General features: G+C 25.8%; 1 protein-coding gene and 1 pseudogene across 3 annotated transcripts; both read left to right on the forward strand.

Moving 5' to 3' along the window:
- The first annotated feature begins 335 nt into the window (after positions 1-335).
- Positions 336-1,325, forward strand: LOC112684459 (annotated as a pseudogene).
- Positions 1,326-15,319: 13,994 nt separating this feature from the next.
- LOC112684461 (RNA polymerase-associated protein CTR9 homolog) lies at positions 15,320-25,454 on the forward strand. 3 transcript variants are annotated; one of them, XM_025556002.1, is made up of 14 exons: positions 15,320-15,670; positions 19,956-20,026; positions 20,103-20,336; positions 20,400-20,977; positions 21,045-21,164; positions 21,232-21,363; positions 21,424-21,599; positions 21,659-21,870; positions 21,944-22,104; positions 22,234-22,393; positions 24,583-24,728; positions 24,796-24,912; positions 24,987-25,132; positions 25,199-25,454. In XM_025556002.1, exons 4-14 carry the CDS (start codon positions 20,573-20,575, stop codon positions 25,332-25,334), a joined length of 1,911 nt encoding a protein of 636 aa, XP_025411787.1. In that variant the 5' UTR covers positions 15,320-15,670; positions 19,956-20,026; positions 20,103-20,336; positions 20,400-20,572; the 3' UTR covers positions 25,335-25,454. The 3 variants fall into 3 exon arrangements, with proteins under 3 accessions (XP_025411787.1, XP_025411788.1, XP_025411789.1); XM_025556003.1 differs by having other exon boundaries at positions 20,497-20,977; XM_025556004.1 differs by lacking the exon at positions 19,956-20,026.
- The last annotated feature ends 838 nt before the right edge of the window (positions 25,455-26,292 follow it).

Raw genomic sequence — 26,292 nt, forward strand, 5'->3', positions numbered from 1 at the left:
TTTCAATTATGCGAACCGTGACAACAGAAACAGAAAGGCATAAAAAAAGAAGAGTAGTAGTCAAACCTATTATTTCACTGAAATTCAATTCGTGATGTCAAGTTGACCTAATTGATTTTCAGTCACATCTTGGTGGAAAATATAAATTTATTTTAGTAAATCGAGATCATCTTCCCAAGTTTATAGTTCTTAAACCACTTGAATATAAAAGAGCAAAGGAAATAGCTCTTAACCTCGTAGATATTTTTACGCTTATCGGAATTTCATCTATCTTACAGTCCGATAACGGTCGGAAATTCTCAAATAACATTGTTTCAAATTTAAAAGACTTGTGGCCTGAACTTAAAATTGTTCACGGTAAGCCAAGGCACAGCCAAAGTCAAGGTAGTGTTGAAAGAGCGAACCATAATGTTGAGAATATGCTTACAACATAGATGCAGACAGAGAAAAATTCTCACTGGAGTCAAGGATTGAAATTCGTTCAATTAATGAAAAATAGGGCTTTATATTCTGAAATTAAGATGTCATCATATGAAGCATTGTTTGGCTGTAAATTCAAAATTGGGTTTAGTACTTCTAATTTACTAAAAGAAGTAATCGATCATTTAGAAAACGAAGAACAATTACTAGAAATAATTGAAAAAAATGAAGTTAAATGTTATGAATAAGATAATGTGATGATCATATTTAATGCAAATACTATTGAAAAGTTAAAAGATCCAATATCGATACGATTCAATCAAATAATGAAAATGCGATAGAAAAGCGAAGAGAGGCTAAACTAAATCTTAAAAATCAAGCAGTTAAAATAAAAACATGGTCAGATAAAAAACTTAAAAAAAGTTAAAAAGCCTACAGACATTAGTGCTAGAGTTCGAATTCCAGTTCCTATTGTGGACAGAGGTAGCAGAGATGCTCGGAATATTTTAGCTGTTGTTACAGAAGTAAACATAATTTATGAAATAATATATAGTTATTAATATTTTATTGTTTATGATTATTTTAATATGTTTACAGGTTACTGCCGATGGTTATTATCGTTTGGGAACCCGAGAAGGCTTACTGAAATCTTTATATTCCAGATCTCAGCTCACAATTTGCCAAAAAAATATCATTAAGACAAAAAACATCATGAAATTCCAATAGAAAACACTTTAGCCTTACGAACCATAGCAACCCAGCAGTCAACGGGAACTGGACAAGGTTTTTTTAAATGTACATGCAAAACTAAATGTGAAACCAAAAAATGTTATTGTAAAAAAAAAATAATATTTTATGTAGGTAATTCAAAATGTCATGCATCAGCATACAGCTGCAATAAATAAATTAAAATTATAAACATTTTTTGATTAAATATTTAAATCCTAAAAATTTTATAGATTGCCTAGGCAATATTTAAAATAACATTACAATTTAATACATTGCCAAATGGTACAAGGGATTCTATAGAATGCCTATACTGAACATATTGTTGGTAACATATATAAAGCATAATATTAATTTACAAAAGAGTAATAATTTTTAAGATTTAGAAATTTGTAGCACCGATAATTCTAAAAGTGAAAAATATCAGTCACTAGATCAAGATATAGAAATAAATCCTAGTGAAACAGAATTAACTTTTCAAACTGTAAATAATAGAAATAAAGTGTATTTAAAATGAATTATTTATTTAAAATTATATATAATAACAATAATTTTTCAAAAAGGAAAATAACTAATATTATTTTATTATATTCGTTATTTAATATATAAATTATTTAAATATTTATATTTTTCCAATAATGAATTTTTCAGTTGGATTAATTATTAAAATGTTTAAATTTAAAAGTTTCTTAATAATGTTTTAAGAAGTTATGAATTGATGTTTATGTTTTATTATATTTTACAAGAAAGTGTACCTATGTTTTTTTAAATAATTGAATTTATAAAATTACAGTGTCTTCATTTAGACTTACTAGAACATTCACAACAAATAATACCTTTAAATTGTTATTACTCATTTTTAAGAGTTTCTATATTTTAAATTAAATTAATAAGTTATTCAATTTAAATTTGTTATGCTTATTGTAAGTTTTAATATCAATTATAAATTATTGTATTTAGTTAAACACAAATTTTGCTTTTATTTTTTATTTTTTTTTTTTATGTATTATACTTATTTATGTTGGTGTTTTATAATATTGTAATTTTTTACCAACAATTATTGAGATATATTTTGCGAAAGACACATCAAGACCATTGTTTCATATTTATTGAAAGTAAATTGTTTCTTGTTGATTAGATTTAAATAAAAATAATAATTGTTTTGATTCAATCTAAATAATTAATTTGTGTATATTTATCTTGAACGAACTTTAATTAAAATAATATATTAGCATATAAGTGTGAAAAAATTAATAGATATAGGTACCTACTATTAATATATAAAATTATTTTTTAAATTTATGACCGATCATTATATCAATAAAAACCTATTAAAAACTTGACGATATCATAAAAAATATTCTAGATTATACAAGCTACGAATCAAGCTATTGTAATGAGTTTATGATTAATGAAGAAATTTATTTTTATTTTCTAATCACTTACTTTGTTAAGTCGGTTAATAAATAAAACAAAAAGATCAAATGAAATGACAAATAGAATTTGAAATTCACTGCAATCTTCTGCTGTTCTTTTATTCAACATTTTATCATAGCATTTGAATATGTGATCTTTTAGAGCTATGGTTTGGTTGAGTTTTTCAATCATTAAACTTTTTGGTTGTTCCCAAAAATCCACAATGTTGTCCTTAGTCAAATAGTTTACACTGCTTATGATTATTTGATTCAGACAAGATAAAAATATTTCGGTTGTAAACTGTTTATCGAAAGAATAATTGGAAAATGTTTGAGACATTGATAAATGATTGAAAATAATTTCAATGGACAATTTTAAATGTTCAATGTCACTCCGATATAATTCTACAAACATTTTTTTCGCATGAGTTCAGATACCTAACAGTGTCTTTAATCGTTTTGTAGAAATGCCGTATTCTTTGTTTAACTGTTTTCCAAGGCTGTACATTTTATAAAACGTTAATTACATATCTAAAAATAATATACATTGACAAAGAAATATTCACTTGACTAAGAACGGAATTAGTACGCTCCATGCCGGATTCGGCGAATTTCGCAAAGTTACCGTTAACGAGCGAATGTATTTTGTTCATCTTTAAGAACATTTTTCTATAAAATGCGATTTCTTTTTGCGGTCCATGCAACACGGGCTGTTGTTTTTCCAGTTTATAACTCCGAAGCATCTACAATAATATAAAACAATAAAAAATATATATTTTAAACGCATGTTACATCAATATCATTGACTTGCAAGTTGAATTATTAAAAATAATTGTTTCGGTCGTGGTTGCGACCGTAGCGACACCTGGGTCTCGTCAACCGGTCCCGTAAGTCGGACACAACTTTACGTAGAGCCATAAAGCACACTGCACCGGATGCATATAAAATTCGAATTGATATCGGGTAATTAATATTTAATAAACTGTCACGTTCATATAGAAAAGACTTATTAGACTCATTTTTATTAGTCAACATCATAGTTTAGCACTAAATAATAAGTGTTGATTTATTTTGTTATAAATCATTTAATGTTTTTTTTTAAACGGCTAAATTTGAAGAAAATCACTACATTTAATCATATGATTTATGATTCTCTCGTGGATAAACAACGTTTCATATAAACAGATTAGAAAGCGCACAGTTCATAAAAAAAAAAAAAATGTTATAATCATCATTTATCGATACAGAAATAATTTTAAGTGCTTTACTTGAAGACATCATGAAAGATATTTAAATATATTAGGATAAAAAATTATTTAAAAATTAAAATTTGGTAGTGACCGAATTCCAAAGTATGAATAATGGTGAAAAGGATGAAAAATACAGATATTTAAATGATCCATCATAAATTAATATCTTTGTAAAATTGGTTTTTCCCAAGGATACATTATACAATTGTTCACAAATAAAGTGAATAAAGCAACAAATGTTCTTACTTTATGAAAAGAATTTATCCAACTTTGTATCATTTCTTCAGACTTCAAAACCAATTCTTTTTTTTGACAATATACCATAATCAAGATAAGTAACTTCAAAATGTTCGAAAAAAATAAGCGGCGATTTAAACTCTATATCAGCAGCAATATTTTTATTAAGTTCTATAAAACAATCGAATTATAGTAGAATAAAAAACTTTAAAAAACGCGACAACTTATTTTTGTAACATACCATTAACATACGACCCAACGTTTTGAATATTTTTCACAAATATTGACAGTTCTACTGCCGATAGTTGTTTCGACGCGTTTGATCTTTTCACAGCACTCACGTACACGTCTAGAACCTTGTCGTAGCCACGTAAATAATCCATATTAGAATGTATATATGTATAAACTACGTGGAAAAAGTAAAAACACGTTTAAAATTTAACAAATATACAACAAGTTTTATACGTTAATAATATTACATTACACATAAAAATAGAAGTTTACTTTAATTAGTTGAAATGTAACTATAACGACAAAAACTAGTATTGAAACGTCTCTCAATATATTATCCAAAATCATGATGTATTTATATTTATGTTAGCTATATATTATCCGAACGCTATTATTATTTTTCATTATGGACTAAAAAAATTATATGTTTTATAATAATGTAAAATTTCAATGAATTTGAAATGTTCTAATTTTATTACAACAATATTTACTACCGACATATCCATTATTATTTATGTAGTCTCTCTTGTAGGATACATACATGCACACACAATTTTTTATAAAAAATTTAATACTTGATAGAAGTCTTAAAATTTTTTTCAACAATAATTGTTATAATTACTATAATCTTATATATTTTAAAAATGTATTTTGCAATTGTAATATGAATATTATAATATACTAAGGCACGTTATGATAATAAGTCTTCAGTTGAACATAACAGTTTAAATGAATCTTCAAATAACAATTTTCGAAGTAACTGTGAGCATTCTAATAACTCAATCAATAAGTATAGAAATAACAAAAAACCAGACAAATTAAAAAAAGGGGCTACATAATAATAAACCAAAATATAATTAAAACTTCATTATAAGCGTTAGTTTAAACATTAGCATCACTATGTTTATAATTAACATTTATTTTCATATTGAATAGGAAAGTTTAAAAATTAGGTTATTAGTGGTTTGGTTTTTAATGAAGTGTATGTCATTCTTTCGCACTTCATACTGTTACAAATATATATATATATATATATATGAATAAATAAATAAATCACAAATGTTTAGTTAAAAAGTGCAAAGTGTAACAAAGAATAATAGTAAAATGATAATTTTAAAAAATCACTGCGGTAAAAATAATACATTTTGCGTATTTAACACTGGTAAAATATAATAAAATATAAATTTACCTGTTTGGCCAATCAGTAAAACAATAATCTATAATTATACAATTTTCCGTACGATTTGCACAACAATAATGGTACACGTACGTTTTAATTTAAAAATATAGCGTAAGAGGATCAATTATAGTAAATGGTAACTAATTAAAATATATCTGGCAAACAAAAAAAAAATAATTAAAATCTAAACTTTTTGATACTAAAATTGAAACTTATAAAAATTTGACCGGGAAACTCTTATAGCTATAAAATATTATTTTACAAACGCATAATATTGGTATTTGATGTAAATATATGATTTTATTTTTAATTTTATGTATAATATTTATCTTAATACATTTTTTCCTATGTATGAAAATGAGACATTTTATTTAAAAACGAAACACTAGCATCCGAAATTTTTTGTGTGGAACATGAACAGTCTCATGAACTACGATACTTTGAACTTTTCCGTATAATACAGGATGTCTGGTCAGTCCCTCAATAAAAGTGCTCGCAATATTAATATACATGTATACCATATACTCAGGGCCGGCTCAAACAAAAATAATACACTCGGCAAAATAAAATGGTGTCACTTGAAATATTGCTCTAGTTGTTAATTTTTACTAATTAAAAAATAATAATTAAAAGAGTTAAAATTAGTTTTTGTTTTGAACAGAGGCGGATCCAGAGGTGGCCGAATGGAGTGATCCTCCCCCCGTTCACCGAAGCAGACTTTAGTTTTTGACATAATTACTTCAAGGGTAAATAGGGTAATTTTAAACTATTTTTTTTATACCAAAATTATGCTGGAACTATGTCATCACTGATATTTATTATTTGGTGATATACTAATATCACAGTTATATACTACGAGTACTACACGGTTTAAGATATCGTATATCTAATTATATTGATAGCTGACGGTCAGAATGCGTTACGGGTTTAGTACACATTTTCGCCGAATCTGTAAAGCGTTAGTAGTATGTAGGGCTATATTATTAACTAATCTCAACTTAAATAATACAGATTTTTGCTTACTTTTTTATTTATACAGTAATCCCTCGTTATCCGCGAAGGTTACGTTCCAGCAAACCTGCGCGGATAATGAGATCATAAATCAATGTAAAAAGGGAGGTTAGGTTTAATTTTTTTTAAAACAACTAATTTATTTATTATCTATCATATTTTTTCTTCATTTTTACGTATTTCTCGAACACTAGACTCATTTATTTTGTACGTTCTAGCAAGTGATGCTCAGTAGCGTCAACATATTGACACGTATTGCTCACGTATTGCTCATACGCACACATTGTTTGGCAACGACGACGTCGACGACATAACCGCGTATGAAATCTCTACTTCACGATTTACGCACCGATTTATTATTATTGTTCTACGAAAAGGTTCGATTACGAATAAAACATCAATTAAGTGTATAGCGTCCGTGCGCGTTCATCTATCGATTTGCTTTGTTGTTACAAAATTCTCCGACGATTTTTTTCTCCATTTGTATCTACGAGTACCTCGTACACTGTGATGATTACGAAGGAAAAAACAACGTAGTACTTCGATCGAAAAAAAAAAAACTCTATACAATCAATTGCGAATGCCCGAAAATTTAATTAGTGTACACGTTATTCATCGGTATACACCCACATGCTCTGTGATAAACGCAGATAAAACGTGTGTATGTAGCGGTCACGCAATTGAAGCAATAAAACCATGACAAATTTTTCAATACGATAAAGTTATGAACGCACGTCGGTTTCATAAAAGGTATACATAATTTTCAATACTCCAATAAAGTACATGACGTAAAACTAAAACGGTTCATGCCCATACGTAAGCCTTTTTAACGAAACTGAGATAATAATTTAATATAATCATAATACCAAATGAATATTGTTAATTTTTGAAATTAAATAAATATGGTAATTAATTCTTCTCGTATTAAATTCTTCTTTACTTTTGGATTCGGATGCTGATGATAAGGGTTGAACACTTATCAGGTCAAGAAAATAATTCGAATTTTGGGTTGGTCTCTCAGGTGAAGTGATAGTATACGTGTATAATAAGTATAAATTAATTTTGAACCGCATATTAATAATATTATATTCTGTGTCATAAATCAAGCATCATGATTTGAGCTACTCAAATATTGTCAGTATAGTTTAACTCGGAGTGCTGAATTATTTTTGATTATTGTTTATTATTTTTACTGAGTTAATAGTTACTAAAATAATTTCATGATTAAAAAATTAGTATATTTTATTATCTAGTTTTAAAATACAAACGATGTAATAGTTAGATACTATTTATATGACAATTCTGAGCTGAATGAAAATAGAAAGATTTAAAACAAGATCTTTTTTTTCCTTTTTCGTTAATTCATAGTACCTTATCGAATTTTTCGATAGTTAAATTAATAATTTCTTAATTACCGGTAAATTATGAAAAATGTATAGAAATTTTTTTTTAATAGTAACAATCCATATGATCAAGTAATTTGCTATTATCCGTATAGTGTATAATTTATGTAATATAAATATCTAATATAAAAATAAAAAAATTATTTTCCCACTGTGCAAAATATTGTCCCTACTATGTTTCTGGGATGTTTTGCTGAAACACGGAACATCACAAATTGCGTTTCCTATATGTATGAATAACATCCCCGGGACCGTATTTGTACCGCAATGATGTCTTATATGAGACGTTACAATAACATCAAATTGTGAACAACAATTCATAAATAACACAAATCTAACAGAATCGTAACATTTCAATAATGTTGCATGGATGTCCTCTGAATTATAAATTAAGGGGATTGGAAGCGGCGATTTTCTTTCTTTGTCTAACACACGTGCAGCATAGCAATTTCGACGTTTTCTAGTTCCAACGTACTAATCGATCTATTGATGCGATAAAGAATCTAAAAACAGATATGCATTCGTCTACAAGTCTATTTTAGATCGACTTTCCCACATTTTAGAAATTTTGTGCTAAGAATATCGAAAAATTAATTTTTGATGATTTTTAGGTTTCTAATTTGCTTAAAGCCAATTTATGGGATTTTGAGGAGAAAAATAAAAAAAGTGAGAAAGTCGATTTAAAGTAAACTTCACGACTAATGCAAATCTGTTTTTAGATTCCTTATCGCATCAATAGATTGATAGGTACGTTGGAACTAGAAAACGTCTAAATTGCTATGCTGCACGTGTGTTAGACAGAGAAAGAAAACCGCCGCTTCCAATCCCCTTAACGAAAAAAATGCAAAATAAAATAATGCCTGCATGATGTGATGGTGAAAGGATGGTTGGATTCGAACCTAGTCCATACACACTGGAATAATGGGATACTGAAGCCTTAACCTACCTGTTAGGTAGGTAGGTACCTACCTAACATTATATAAATGAGGGTTAAAATTGATGTTTTTATTATACTACTTACTACATAATATACATACCGACACCTACTAAGATTACAGAAACTGAATAAATACTAACAATATATATTTTATAATAAGCACAATAATTTATTTATTTACAAAATTATATAGGACATAGGTAGTAAATAGGTAGAAATATTTACTATAAATTATGATAAAATAATAATAATAATAAAAAACCTCAAGTATAAAATAAAATTAAGATTTTAGTTATGAATCACGACTTAGTGTTGTGATTGATGCTGTACTGACTGATAATTGCAAAAAAAACATTTACATTTAATATATTACTTAGAAGTACAATAGTATGGTTATAAATTTGATTAGTCAATAAAACATCCAAGTCGATAATAAAAGCACAAACATCTGTTGATAATAAATTAAAATCTGATAAATAAAATGCTTCTGAAACATTAAAACATTAATATAACAAATTGTACTTTATTATTTTTTTAATTGCAGCTATATTATTATTTTTAACATAATATACATGATTTTATCAGAATTAATATTAAATGATCAATAATCATTGATACCTAATTAGTTTTTCAAATGATGAACCATATAAATTGTGAGTCACTGAAAATTTCTTTATGAAATATTAGATTCTTTGTTTAGTTGTGAACTGTAAATTATTTAATTAGTTCTACATGATCATTATACGGGAAATCAAGATATCAAATGAATAATCGAAACGGCAGTGACCACATCCTGTATCTCTGCGTTAGTAATTATGTGCCAGACGAGAGATCTCACACACACGCAGAATCAATAAGGAATTATCATATTTTATTATCATTTTCATATACATACACACACTTGCATGTATCGGATATAAAAGTGGGTCCCGAACAGGCCCTAATTCAGATGTGTTTTAGTCTTATTAATGCACGCACCTTCTCGCCAGTTTGTTTTATAAATTAATTATTTGGACTTGGAATAATTTTACAAATTAAATAAATTGAAATATTTCAATAAAGTTAATATTTTAAAGTCTTGAGTTATTTATTTCAACATAATTATTATTTAATCATTTAATAATAATTATTATTATTCTACATTGATTACGAAGCTGTACATTTGAGTGTGCTCATCTCTCGTTGCATTGTCCGGTACCCATATACCGGCATAGTAAAATATATTAAGCATATTCAATTTAATAAAAACTTTAAAATATAGTTGGGTCTATTTGGGTGATTTTTATGAAAATAATAAAACAATTTAATCTCATAAACAATAAGATGTAATAAATTAACAAGCAACACTTTTTGTTCGTGTCTGATAATATGTTATAGATATTACTAATATTTAAACACCATTATTAATTAGTATTTTATTTTAAAAATTGTAGTACTTTTAAGGGTACTCACATAGTTAAATTATGTGTTACACACCTTACAATGAGAAATAATACAATACTTGGTGTATGAAAATTAAGCAAAGAAAAATTTATATTTTACTAAACAATATAATTGTACATAAATTATATATTTGTAAATACTTTGGTTTTGTTAATGAGTAAAATATAAAATAAATTAAGTGACAAGTTTTGTTCTAATTTTAATTTAAAAAATCAATCTCAATTGTTTAATTAAAAAAAAAAAAAAATGCGAGTTTCTACGATAATTTTAGACTGTCGATCTTAAAAATTAAATGTATAAAAATATGAAAATATAACCTAATTTTTGGGAAGTTGAACTTACTTTGTTCTCAATTACTTTTAATATATTTTGTAAATTCAATGTTCTTATAACCCTTCACACAATACAAATATAATTGAATTAATCAGGTTATTTAATTTAATTAGGTCAGTCATGGTACTATGCGCCTCATGCCACACTCAGTACAAAATTTAACATCAACAATTGGATATTTAAATTTACACTCATGACAAAATTTAACATTTTTTCATAAGTGTTGAATAACTTTTAGTTGACATTTGTTCCGATTTTCTGTTCAAGCTGTAACAAAAAAAAAAAAAAAACATTTATATTGTATATATTTACACGCATCTACACTATACAAAAAAAAATGTATTTTAGTTACTTAATTTGCACTACTAATCAAATAAAATATTATCTATATGCCCAGCTAACATAATTTAAGTTAATTCCAGTAATAGAGAAAAAAAATAATTTAATTATACCCAAGTTTTTAAAATTAAATTGATGTACATTGATAAAATTAAATATTTAAACTAAATTTAAAGATATACATTTTATTTATTACCATTGTAACTTGTGTACCACAAATAACCTCAACATTATTTATATTGTAAATTTTACTATTTTAAAAATGTTCAATCTCTACAAAAATGGTTTCAAAATACTAATTTACAAATTATTAAGCAATTGAAGTTCATACAGTTCATAAAAAGTAACGAATATGTATATATTTTACCAACCAATACATTAAAATTTAGTAAATATTTAAATAATATAAAAAAATGAATGTATAATATTAATATCATTACTATATGATTCTAAGTTAGGGAAAATTGCAAAATTTCCTATTAAATTAAATGTATGTCAATATTCAATTATTATGTGAAACTAACATAATTATCTGAGAATTAAAATAAAGAGGATCATGCTAGTTTCAACATTTTACCTATACTGTAGTCCACACTACCAATGTATTACGTATATAATATGTATAAATGTACATAATATGTATATAATAGTACAAAGTGTCCGCGTTCTGAAACGTAATTTTTTATCCAGCCGTACTAAGTGTCTGCGTTTCGCATTTTAAACAATAGACCGTACAAAGTGACCGTTTACCCGAACATAATAATGCATTACTTCGAAATCATCATTCATCAGAACAATCAGTTTTTTTTTCACCAGCAATATTAATAATATCAAACCGTTTAAGTCGCAGATAGTGAATTGTTTTTATCACATTAACAGATTTAGCTACTTTAACTTCACTTAAAAACATAGGCGTGCGCAGACTTTGTCCGCAGGGGGGACCCCTTAAAAAAGTGAACCAAAGATTCTTGTACTAAAGACTACTAGTATAATTAAATATTTTAAATTTTATAAATTATTTATTTAATTCAATATGCAAATATAAAAATAAATACTATTTAAACTTACACAGTTTATATCTAAGAAATCCTTATTTACATATTATTATACTATTTACAACAACAAAAATTATTTTTGTTATTTTTTAACTCCACAACACCATTTAAAATATCATAAAATCGTATTATAAGCGACATATTGAATACTGTATATACTTGTAATACTAACTGCGACAATTTTAAAACGAATACTGCTCTTAAAATTACTTCCTGCAATTGACCCTGATATTAATTTATTAAATAAATCTTCTATTAAATCTGTTCCATATCTTAATCATTGAAGACACATCATTGAAAAAATGATTAAAACTTTTATTATAATTCGTATCACAGTCAAAAATTAAATTAAGTATATAATTTAAAACTATTGATATCAACACAAATGCACAAGAATAAATACAGGTAAGAATTATCACAGAATTGGAAAAATATATAATTTCGGACTTTTACAATCCTTGATTGTTAGTCCTAAGATATACCAAAATTTGTTGGTAAAAGTCCGAACTGCTAAAATCATTCGGGGTTTGACCAAAAAATAAAGTATATCCTAGGTTTTACCGGTAAATCTTAAGTTTCACCGATATTCGTACTATTACCGTAACACACATATATATATAAATAATTGTAATAATACTAACGATATCATCAATGGAAAGAATAAAATGTGTTCGGTGTATTATATTTATTTTCAATGTTTTTTTATGCGTGAATACCATAACTGAACACGTACAGAAACGTCTGAACCTTATGTAAGTACATCGATTACCCGAGTATTAGACCGATCATTTAACTTATAGAATATTATCTCTAGGCACAATTAAAACAAATAATAATCGAATAAAATAGCCGTCTTAAAAATTAATACATATTCTATATAAATAAATATATATATACAATGGAACCCATAGGCGTGCGCATGAGGTATGCAGGGTATGCAGGGTATGCAACTGCATACCCTAAACATAGAGTCTTCTTTCTAAAATTACAAAAAATAAATTAAAAATTATGACATATTTGGTCTTATGTATATTATGTGATTTTGTATTACATTATGATTTTTATTATATTTTTATATTCAGTCCCAGACAGTTTAATTTATTTTTGAAACACAAATCATATGCTATAATAACGATTTAATGTGTTAATGAAATTAAGAAGTACAATAGTTCAATCGAGATTAAATAGCTATTTAATCAATTACAGAACAAGAAATGGCTATAAATCCCAAAAACATTATTGTTAATATTAAGAATTCAACTGTACGCAGAATCGTTTTATGATTAATTTTGATTATTTATCAAATTTATTTTGTTTTTCATTTAAGTATATAATTACGTTTTTATTTATTTACCCTATTTAAACGTATTATTCAAACCATTTCAAGTGTTATGTATTTAATTCTTTTTTTTTTCGTAATTTATTTTAAATTTTAATTATGAAGACAGTTATAACGATTAAGAAATGGCTATTTAGTCACTTTTTTCGGCAAAAAAAAAAATTAGAATTTTAAATTAATTAGTTATTATGACCAGAATTTCGAACGCTTAAATTAACTTTCAATTTTAGGAGGAAGTAGGCAGTGGCACCATTTTGCATACCCTGAAAAAAAAGGTCTGCGCACGCCTATGGTGGAACCTCGGTAACTAAAATCAGTCAAGGACAAAAAAAAATTCCAGTTATCGAAAATATTTTTTTTAAACAACACAAAGACTTAACTTTGTAATTTTATTTATTTATATATTTACTAATAAATGTATTATATATGTGTGTATGTAAATTGTATGTAATAAATAAAGTAGCACTGTTGTTTATCAGTCTATAAAATAAGTGTGTAATAAATTAGATTCTGCTCCTTAATCTGGCTTTACCCGTTACAAAGCTAAGCAAATTTCAAAGATATTGATTTAAAAAAAAAAATACATAGAAATATTCTTGAAGGCTTTAACTTATTCAATTTAGCTATTTAAATTTGTGAATTCATTTCGGCTATTTTAATTTTTTCGTCATTTTCGATCTTCGGTATTCTCTCTTTGAATATTGCTTAAGTTATTTTTGCCTAAATTCTTACGTTTACTCAGTGCAGTCAAAGTTAACTCTATCTTGTAAGCTTTCTAACGCTATTTTTAGGTCGTTAACTTCTTGTTTCTCCTTCTGGTATCTAAAAACTAAAAATAAATATATTTGATTTGGAATTACTAAAATGTTATTGTGGTGTTATATAATAAACAAAATCCGTTGCTTTATAACGTATTGTTTTTATTTTTTGTGCCGGTCCTATAATACAACTTGTTTCAAAAATACTATCATTGTATACAGTGTGTTCAACGATAAAGATAACACGAAATATTTGCAACACATCACCTTGTATTTTATTCGGGTTTTTTTTATTTGTAAAAGGACTTGAATTTACAATTTTTTTTTTGAAAAATTCAAATTTTTAACATTTTTTTCTCGCCTATGTGCAGTAAAACAAATTTTTTTTTAAATAGCAACCTATATTTTTGAGTTCATATTTAGATTACATTCATTTTTTTTAAATAATTTTGACTTATAAAGTTTTATTCTATCTTTAAAATTAACCAAGTTTTATCGTTGAACACAATGTATATATATATTTTAATTTGTTAAAAGTGTTATTAAAAATAAAAAAAAAATGAAAAATTCGAGTGGATGATAAACTAAATTCGCTCCGATCAAGGTGAATCGAACATAGTGAATTGAATCATCATGGTGAGTCGCAATTCCCATCCAGTGGCGGATTTGGGGGCAGGCTAAAAGGCTTATAGACTAAGGTGGCTTTTTTTTATAGAATTAAGTGTTATTATTGACTTATTAGGTATATTTATTTTAGTATATTATTTTTATATTTAATAAAATAACATTTACAATCTGCATAAAAAAAAAATACAATAAGCAAATATGATAGCAAAATATAATAAGTAAAATAATAGACATGACATATTTCATTTTTAAAAGTTTTCTATTTTAAAGATTTTATATTTTATTTTATTTTTTTTTGATAAAAAAACTGAATAAAATTTGAAGAGAATGGTTTAAACCAAATATTGTTGGTTTCTTAGTAGAGTGATAGGGGAGGGACAAAGTGATTAAGCCTTAGGGCGCCAAAACGTTAAATCCGCCACTGTTCCTATCCCCATTGGTGACTGAGAATTATCGTAATGGTGTGCGAGTTCGTGCGAACATATTTGTGTGAGTACCTGCGCATATGAGTGAACGAGCGCGTGTGCAAATGATTGTGCGAGTGCGTGCGCGGGCATACAAGTGCGAGTGCGTGCGCGCGTGCAGTATGATAACTGTATCGATGCACCCTCGTCATCGGATCGGACCACGAGGCACCTGAATGATTTCAGACGGCCCGTGGCGGCGGACCCACCCTGTGCGGACGGCGTGTCCGGCCCGAACGACATTCCTTCGCTCTCACCACCCCCCCCCCACCAACGACGCGAACGACCCTCGCACCGTACAAGCGATCCAACAGGTTTGACCATCATGCCTCCGCCGCGCATTCCTCCCCGCCGATCAATCGCCCTCGACGAAAACCGAATCGTGTCGTCGACGCCGCAGACGATCGTTTAACCTTCAACTACGCATTGGTCCGAGTGCCGTTGAAAGATTTTCGCCCGTCGAACACGGATCGGCTACTGCACTGGAAAGTGGTCCTGAACGGTGAGTAATTCGATTGACGTTAATATTACTAATGTTCTTGTCGTTGTTACTGCGTCGTTGCAGCAACACGGTCGGCAGCGGTTTTTCGAGAACCGCGTTTGTTCTGAAACCGTTTTCACTTCTCGTCCGTTGTTCTAAAGCAATGGTTTTCAACGATACGGCACACCGATCCCCATAATATGTGAAGCATATTTTATGTACATAGGTACATTATTTACGGTCTACTCTGTTGGAGGGTTAATTATATATGTGTTATAAATTAATTACGTAATATTTATGTGAAATACATTAATACGATCGATCGAGATCGGCGCACGCACAATGAATAATATTTTATGTATTAGTTCGATTAGTTTGATTAGTTTTCATTGAATAACCATTATAGTGGTTTAGTGACTCATATTTTTTACGTTTAGAATTATTGGTGCTACAACTTTCTAAATCTCTAATCATTAGTTTTTTAGTTTAAGACTATGCTTTATATGTAAACACTAATTAAGTAGTTCTTTCTGTTGTTAACCTATCCTCTTTGTATACGCTAGTGCATGAATTGAAAACAATTTTTCTATTAAAGTAGTGGTAGGTGGACATTGTAAAATTGTTGATGCAATTGTTGCTTCTTTTCTAGATGAAAAAATTCTATTCCACCATTTTATTATGGTCTCTTGTGTACCGTCAGTTTTAGTATTTAGTCAATTCCGTACAAGATGTTTGGACCGTAAATCACTGTTTATTCTACAATTTGCAAATCAGATATAACATCAACTTTGTTAACTTTAGTAATATTTTCTTGAGAATAAATAAATTGTGATGTATATACACTTTCTTTTTAAATTAAATATTTCCTATGCATGACAATAAAGGTTTCTAATTATGTCCAGGTGCTGATAGACTATTTTTACTATTTAAACACGTTTTTATTAATGTTATTTTGTTGTATATTATGCATATTATTTTCATGTAATATATAAATTAATTCTTATTCAGAACAATCAGTTGAAAGTATAGCATTGGCTTCTACTTTTAATATGATTTATTAGTATTATATTTGTGATATTGAAGTAAAAAGTAAAATCAGTTTCATCATCTTATTTAACAAAAAGTGTGCCGATGGGATACACACAATTTTGAAATTCTTTGGGCTTCAAAAAAGATTTATAAATACTAAAATAGAATAATCCATGAATTAATAAACTTATTTAAAAAATCAGATTGTATTTATTTTAATTAAGCGTTATACATTTTATAATATATGTGGATATTATATATAAAATATGTATTTGAAAATCTATTGTACATGTATTGAAAGTCTTATGCCTCTTACATTTGAACATAACTTTTTCCATGCAAATTAATTTTCTATTTTAGTATATTTCAAAATTACTGGAGGACCGGTAAAAAGTTCTATGAATGTTATTAAAATTGTGAAATTTATCAAACATATTTTCTAAAATGAAATATTGCGTAAGTTCTCAAATAATACTTTATACAAAACATTAAGTTCATAATATTTTTTTTTTTTATGATTTAAACTGCAATGACCTGAGGCGTATCTAATTCTAAATGTCTGGTGTTATGTAGCACCAAGAATTCCAGATACCTTACAAACATGTGTGTAAATACTTAAATTTAAAATTTTTTTATATGAATAATTAAAATATTTTCTTTAAATATTTTAATAAAATAAAATAAGAACTAACAATGAATTATATAAATATTGCACATGATACCTTTTTATTTATAATAATAACTGTAGGCATCTTATCATTTTAAGCAAACTTATTTAAAATTATTTTTGTATTAAATCCATTTGCTAAATTTTTTTTCAATGTGGAAGATGCCTAGATTTGATAGATGTTCTTGCAAAATTGATGTTTGAGTCTAATTCTTAATTCTCCTCATGGCAGAAAAATATCATTCACTATAGCCATTTCATGTTTTAATGATTTTAAATCAGTTGAAAATAAAAATAAAAATTAAATTAATGTTATTCATTAAATTGTTTAAAATTTTTCATTCTATAAAAAAAATAACATTTACTCTGTAATGGTTGATGAAGTATAATCTTTTACCATATTCATAGTCTATAAAATCATCAACTGTATTTGCTAATTGAAAACTATTATATGAAAATTGAAATTATTATTAATAAAATCAAGTACTGTGTAATAAGCATGTTGGCACCAATAGTTTTTAATTTTACTTTTATTATTAATTTCTGTATTCATAATTAATCAGACTCAAAACTAGCTCTAGTTGAGAATTATTTATTTAAGACATAATATTCAATCATTGTAATCGTTTTCTTTTTCTTTCAGAATTTTTATTATTGAACATTCATTAAAAATAAACAAATACTCATGATTTAATCATTAATAACAAATTATAAATTAACAACTCAATTTAAATACAAAAGGTAAAAATGAATAAATTAGTAAAATGCATTTATTGACTTGATAGTAGACCTGTAAACCTTTATATCACTTACCATTCAATGATGTTTCTAAAATGATATCATGCTTATTTTCAAATATAATTAATTCATTCCATATATGACTAACGAGTTTCACCTAACCTTATAATACCCAATTTTCTAATTTTTAATTTTCCTGCCACTCTAAAAGGTTTTTATTCATAAAAGGTTGAGAGATGTAAATAAAAATTGCTTCTAGGCAATTTAAAGAATTTTTTGCATCCTTAATTCAATGATAAAATGTTTTTAAGTAGTTAATAGTTAAGAAAAAATTACTTTTTATGTTTTAGGAATTTAAATTATTTCAATTTATTTCAATATTAAATTAAATTAAATTAACTTCTATAATAATATCTTGATATAATTGCATGTATTTTCTATAAATTAAGCTTATGAGCCATCAATGTATACATACTGCTACAGAAAATATTTTTCTCAATCTGGTTTAAACGCCTGTAATTGTACCTCTCATGACATTGGCTACATCATATGACTGAGCTTTTATTGGTAAATAAAATAGTTGTGCATTCTTTATTGCTAGTATAATATTATTCAAAATATGCTGAGCCCTTTTACCATTTGAAACATTATTAAAGCAAAAGAAACATTCTGTACATTCTTCAACTAGCAAAACAATTTAGTATTAAAATAAAAAATAAGGAATAATTTGATCCCTTTTAATTCCATGTTGTTTTTTTTTACTTCTCTAATAACTATAATAATTAAAATATAATAAATAACAACAATCCTTGATTAGAGTCTGCAGATTTTTCATCATATCTACAAAAAGCAAGCCTTTAACTGGATAAAAGTAATAGGTATAATACTGATTATTTTCTTCATATAGATACGATTATTTAAAATTTCTTGCTTATGAGCAATAGATATTTGAGTGCTGTACACCCAGTTATTTTTGAAGCTTTAATGCATAATAATTCCCTATGCTAATAACATGAACAACTGACTTGTTTTGTTTTTCTAACTTAATAGTTAATCCGACTGCATAGATATTTTTATTAATTTCTATAAATCAATATAATTATCTAGTACAATACCTGTTACAAATTGTTCATGCGAGAGACCTTTTTCTAAGCTAAATATTTTAAAGTTTAAATTTCGGGCTAATGTAAATCAAGAATTGTTTTGGTTGCTTACTTTTTTTTATGAGTATCAATCAAGAAGTATGTATGAAACTTGATTATGGAGAAATAATTGAAAAACACCAAAGTACAGTAAGTTACAGAGAATCGCTAATTAATCTTATGAGTATTTGTTTTTGTGTGATTCATATTTTTATTTGTTATATTGAAAATTCTTGGGCATACCATTGAAAATTTACAAATACTTTTTGTAATTATTTTAATATTACATTTGTGTATATTTGTGTTTTATATATTTATATGTATTTATTTTGTATGAGTATAAACCAAAAATATTAAAAAGTATATTTAGGATTTATAAAAAAAATTAATTTTAATTTAATTATTTTTTTAAACTTTTCACAGTTCATAACAAATTATTTTATTAATAGTACAATCGTTTATTTGAATAATATTTTATATATTAATACCATTTTATAATTTCAAGAATGGACCATTCATTTTATTCATACATATTATTGTAGTTGTGGTAATGGGGTGACCTTACATATATTTTTTTTTGTCTTATTTATTTTATGAAATTTTTCATCATAGTTCTGGAGTTTGAATAAATTTATATTTATCCACACTATTGTATACGTATACATGCTACTAATATAAGGTATCTATAAATTAATCATGTTTTTTGATACATTTTATTTCATTTATTTAGATCATTAATATTCAGTATTGACATCTCAAATATTTTTGCAGAACAATTGACACTTCAAAATGGAATACTACGTATGGGTTTGCCCGGATATTTGAAAAATAATATTTGTGTGAAATTATGTTTTATTTTAATAATATTTTGTTACAGAAACACTTAGGAGGAAATGATTATTCCACGATTGAGATAGACAATATATACTGTAGCAATGGCGATTTAGAACTCACAGACAGAGAAGAGAATATAAGTAGGGGTATAGATATGTTGGCTGCATATCTTATGGAAAAAGCTTGTCGGGAAAAAAGCAAATGTGAACGCCAAAAATTTTTTAATGATATTACATATCTGTATTTGAACACGGATAAAATTGTTATGAATCACATGGTAAATCAATAATGATTATATTTAAATATTTTCAAAATATATCTTAATTTGAAATATTTACAGAATCATTTAATAGGCAGGGCCTTTGTCTGCTTATTAGATAATGAAACGATAGAAGAAGCTGATTTAAAATTATCTGAAATAATATTGAATTGTTTAGATTATGTACCATTTACATTCGGAAAATCGATCGATGAAATTGATGTAAGTGGATGTAAACGAAATCTTATCAAACAATGGAAGTTATTACGTCAAAAAAAAAAAAAAAACCTGAATATATTCGAACGGATATGTCGTTCAGTTTATTGAAATTAGGAGAGATTGAAAAAGCAAGATTGGGATTTGAATTAGCTTTAAAGTTAAACTCAAATTGTGTGCTTGCATTAGTAGGTCTTTCGATCACACTGTTAATTAAATCCAGCAAATCCCCGCATACTATTAATCTTAGTGTACAATTTTCAAATCAACTGACCGTTAAAACCATGAAAATAGAAAATATATTCAAAATAGCCAGTGATTATTCAACCGACGAGAATTTCGATAAAGCCATACAATATTCCAATATCATATTGCATAGATCAAGGAATTTACACCAAATAACTGAATGTTTTAATTTATTGGGTAAAATTTATGAATTAAAGGTAATATTATTTGTTATTTTTAAAAAATCCTTCACAAAATAAAATTTTAATCTATGACATATTTTAGCGTGACTATAATCGGTCATTCGTATATTATTGTCAAGCAGTTCATATGAATCCTATTGAAATTGGATATTCACATTACGGTCTTGCGAAAATGTATGTCCTGAATTGCTCCTTTGATAAGGTAATATCTTTTAGAAACATGTTTTTATTTTAAATTCATCTATGATCAAAATATTTGTGAATTTTAGGCTGAAAAGTGCTTGGAAATGTATTCACGTGTGAACCCAGAATGCAATAAATCTAAAGTAAAGCTTGGTTTATTGTATGTGCGTTCAGAATTTAAAGATAAAACGTACAAAGCTCAAACTTATCTGGAAGAAGTAATTTATTTTATTTTTTCTTTAATTTATAACCTTTTTAACTTGTTTTCTATATCTTAGGTAGTAAATGAAGTTCCAAACTGTCTGGAAGCCTGGGTTGGCTTAGGTTTGTTAGCCATAAACAATAACAAAGATTTAAAAAATATTTATCGTAAAATTATGGTTTTGTCACATAATTTAGAATTAACAGGCTTCTCAATTGACTTGATAATTGATATCGCTTTTATATATTACCAGTAAGATAAATGTAGAAAAAAATTATTACACAAATTATAAATATTTATTTTAATTAAAGGTATGAAAAATATAAGCACTGTCGCTCATTACTTGAAATAGCCATGAACTTCTTAAAAGAATTATCTGAAACCTCTCCATGTTTATATTTTGAATATCTGACTCAAATAGTTGACGTTCGTTTAGTCGAAGTTTATTTAAAACTTCAAAAATTTCAAAAGGCAGAAAAAGTATTGAAAGAAACTATCCAGAGACATCCAAAAGATATTGAATGTACCAATTTAAAATATTTTATCACCTTTTAAAATGTTCTGATCTTGTATAAATGTTATACTTTATTTTATAGCAATCATAAAAATGGCACATTTGTTTCAAGACCGTCATCAGGATAATGAGGCTCGCGAATATGCTAAAGAAGCATTGCAACTTAATCCAAGAAATCCTGAGGCCCTGAAAATACTTAGAGAATTGAATTTAGAAGATGAAATGGACTTATCTGAGTTTAATGTATGTTTAAAACTTTTTATATTTGATTTGATTTATTTATGATTTTGCAATTACAAGTTATAATAAATAACAGAAATTTTAACAATTATTATTCCAACAATAATATTATTTTTAACTATTTGTTTAAAGGAATCATCGCTTAAAAATCTAGTAAATATATTTAATAATTTGAAAGACATTGCAGTTCAAACTGTGAACAAAGATACAGAATTTGATAATTTGACTTTAGAATTTTTTGGAAAATTATTGAATTCTGATCCAGAATACATCTGGGGCCCTGGTAGATTGGGTAAGTAAATATATCTATTGGAATTTTGTTTTTATTACTAATAAATTATTAGTATTGTTAAAACAATATGTAATCTAATCTAGAGTAGATAATAAGACAATATTAAAATAATATGTTAATGTTTTAACATTTTCACCTTGCAAACATCTATAGTAAAAGCCAAACTATGTATATTCTCTTCAAAAATAACACAGTACATTTGTATTGAATATAATTTTTTTTAGTCCCTTCAATATTTTTAAATATTTCTCAGTAATTTTCACAATAGATGATTATTTTATTTTTAGAAGGAATTTTTTTTTGACAGAAACATAACATTAATATGATTTTTTTATGAAATGTTCATCAAATATTAATATATTTTTTATGATTATATTATTATTGTTGCATATAAATTTCAGGTAAAAGAATACTTAAAAATCCATCCATTCTTAACATTTCTTTTTGAGAATATAATTATATAGTTATAATATTTATTATATTGAAAATATTTTTGATCAATGATTTTATTTATTGATGAATTATTTCTTGTGTTTCGGTTATATGGAATTTGTTACTGTGTATAAGTTTATTTTTAAAATATTAATTGTTTTGTGTTTAGGAATGAATGTGTATAAAGTTTTATGGTTAAAAAAAAATAAAGAAAAAAATATAACAATTCACTAAATAATATTATTAACTATTGTAGTGTGAAATATCAAAATAATTAAATTAATAAATATGCTAAAATTCTAAACAATAATACTTATAGTGTCAAAATTACTTTTAAAACTAATAATAATTTAATTAAACATATAAATAATAGAACTAAAACTTCACAAAAAACCCTCTTCTTTTGAAAATGCTGGCATATATAAACCTAAATGTAATTTTAATAAATTGGATTTAGGTACCTATGACAAATAAGTATTTTAAAAGATAAAAAGATATAAACACATTTCTGAAATAAAATTAAAAAAAAGACTGCCCCTAATTCATATTTTGCTTAACATATTTTAAAAAATAACCATAATATAGATTTTAATATCAATACAGACTCAGAAATATTAAATACTTAAAATAACATTGGCATTAATTCAATTTTAGAAGAGAATATACACAATGAAACAAAGAAAAATTATTTTAATATTTTAAATATACAAAATGATTTTAAAAAGATTATAATATAATCTAATAATATATAATATCTAATATTATTTTTTTCAATACATTTTAGATAATAATAAATAATAATAAACCAAAGTATTTATATTTTTTAATATATCTATGTCTAATAAAAACTCATTTTAAATAATCTATCCTATTAAATTAAATTAACTCTATGTAAAACAACTAACTTTCTCAATGAAATACTTCTTTTATTTTGTTATATTCAGTTGCAATTTTATTAACTCTAAACATATCTGAGGATAAATTTTTAATTTAAAACCAGTCGTACTTAACAAATATAATAATTTCCCCAGACTTATTTATTTGTTTCTTTACTTATTTCCAGTGCATTTTTTAACTAGTTAATGAGGCCACACAAATGTCGCCCAGTAATTATACTCTGTACACAGTATTTTAAAAGATTAGGCGAAATAATGCAAAACAGACGTGTAATACTATAATCGTACCATGGTATTATACATTGACTATTTTGAGAAAAATATTATTTGTCGCCCAGTGAAAATTCCTTATAAAATGCACTGCTTATTTTTATACATGAGATATTTGATTATTTATATATAAAATAATATCTTATGCTATAATAAATAAATTACAGTACAAAATAATTTTTAATTCATGGAATTGAAATTTTATAATTTTTATTCGCAAATTTCTAATTTAATGTCAAGTAAGACTTAATGTTTGGCTGATATAAAATACGAATTTACTTATTTTAAAGTATAATTTTATGTTATAAAAAATTTAAAATTATTTCTAAATTTAGTTCTCATTATTTCTTTTAAACAATTCTTTTTTTCTTTCACCTTTCTCCTCCAAACTACTTGAGGTTAGCCAAAATTCTCCTAAACAGTTTAAAAATCAAAAAATGTCTCCTTTCAAGCACTCGATGGTAATATTATATTAGACTTTTTTGTGATGTTTTGTTTGACTGTCTGAAAGTTTCACAGTATTTCACTTCACTATGAATTTGATTATAATTGTTCACTTCACTATAATTGTCTTTTTTTTTTTTTTTTTAGGCCAACATCTAGCAAATAGTGAAATTTTAAGCAAATTGAAAAATGTATTTTCTACAGCCGAAAAATCTAATATATTATGCAGGACATGGATATATTATGCAGATTTTTGCATAAAAAATGGATACTACGATCAGAGTATTGAAATAGTATGTTAATTTTCATAGTTATTTAATAATGCATTAAATTTATATGATTTTAAATGTTATGTTTTAGATGGAAGTATGTTTGAAATTATTTTTTTTACATGATACTTTTGAAGTTCACACATTGATTGGATTTCAATATTCCTTAGCAGATAATTATCAATATAGTAAAAAAATGTTTTTAAAAGTAAGCAAGATAATTTATTGGTGATTATACCTGCTAAGAAATATGATTTAATTAAATATTAAATTTGATTTTAGGCTTTTATGGCTTCTCCTGGTGATATCTATATCATAAACAATTTTGCTTTTCAAATACAACAAATAGGGAACCTAATTCTAGAAAACAAAAAATGCACTATAAATGATGTCCATAAAGCCATGGAAAATATTAAATTAGCAGAGAAGTATGAACAAATATCTTTTTTTTTAATGCATTAATTATTAAATGGACAAATTTCTTTTGTATTCAGATATTATGCTTTTCTCTTAAGACAAAATGATGTTGTGGTTCATGGTGCAGCCAACGAAGGACTAGTACTTTGTCAATTAAAGATTCGTTCATTACCGACTTATATACGCCAAGTACGTCTAATGGAAATTAAATAGATGACATCTAAATCTTAAAGACAATTGAGGAACAATCAAATTTAAGTTAAATGTTAAGATAAAATACTGGAGCCATATGAAGACTACACATAACGCTTTTTGTCAAGACACTGAAATGAAAAAAAGTCTTCATAATTTTTTATATTTTAATGTATTATTGTAAATAATTGAAAATTTATATAATATAGAAAATACATATTGATGTATTTCTACATATATTTTTCACTACAATTTTGTTTTAAACTGTTTCATTATTATATTTTTGAAAAAAAAAATATTTTAAAATTATGAAAATTTACAATCGATAGAATAATTTAACCATTAGCAAATTTAAAAAAGTATTCAGATAAACACAAATATGATGAGGAAATTATATATCGTCGGCTACGAACGAAAATCTCGTAAGTCGTAATTTTCATAATTTTTTTTTTTTTTATTGGATGCACTGTATTTTGTGCACATTTTGATATCATATCAGATTATTTCCCGGTAATTTCATAAGATATCGTACAAAAACAAATGCTCGTATCTATATTATTAAAATCAAAACCTCGTAACTCGACTATAATATTATTTGTTTTTTTTTTCGTTATGAGTTTTATGACCAACCATCATCATACCAGTTGTTATATTAAAGTACAGTAAACTGCTTTTAAGTTATTTTGTACTATAGTAATAATATTATTTTATAAATCTGTTACAATATCTTTTTTACCTGAAGATGAAATTCAACAGCTTCTGAATACTATACTAAACAGTTCAAATGAAAATTTTGGTAATTGTTAAATTTTATATTGTTATTCTTATTTATGTGTAAAATTATTATTTATAACACTTGTTAGAATTTGAGGATGAAAATGTGGTTGAAGGCAGTCAAATTATTGATGATTTTCCTACTGTCAAAGGTATATAATATAAATAAGGCTATTTTATTTATGTAAAGATTGATTAGAAGAAA

Source organism: Sipha flava, unplaced genomic scaffold, assembly GCF_003268045.1.
Source record: "Sipha flava isolate LNK unplaced genomic scaffold, YSA_version1 25033_pilon_pilon, whole genome shotgun sequence".
NCBI classification, from domain to species: Eukaryota; Metazoa; Arthropoda; class Insecta; order Hemiptera; family Aphididae; genus Sipha; species Sipha flava.

Coding starts and splice junctions, on each gene's coding strand:
- LOC112684461 (XM_025556002.1), top strand. CDS start 20,573: ATGGAAGTTATTACGTCAAAAAAAAAAAAAAAACCTGAATATATTCGA. Junction 20,978..21,044: donor GTAAAATTTATGAATTAAAG/GTAATATTATTT, acceptor GACATATTTTAG/CGTGACTATAATCGGTCATT. Junction 21,871..21,943: donor ACATCCAAAAGATATTGAAT/GTACCAATTTAA, acceptor TTTATTTTATAG/CAATCATAAAAATGGCACAT.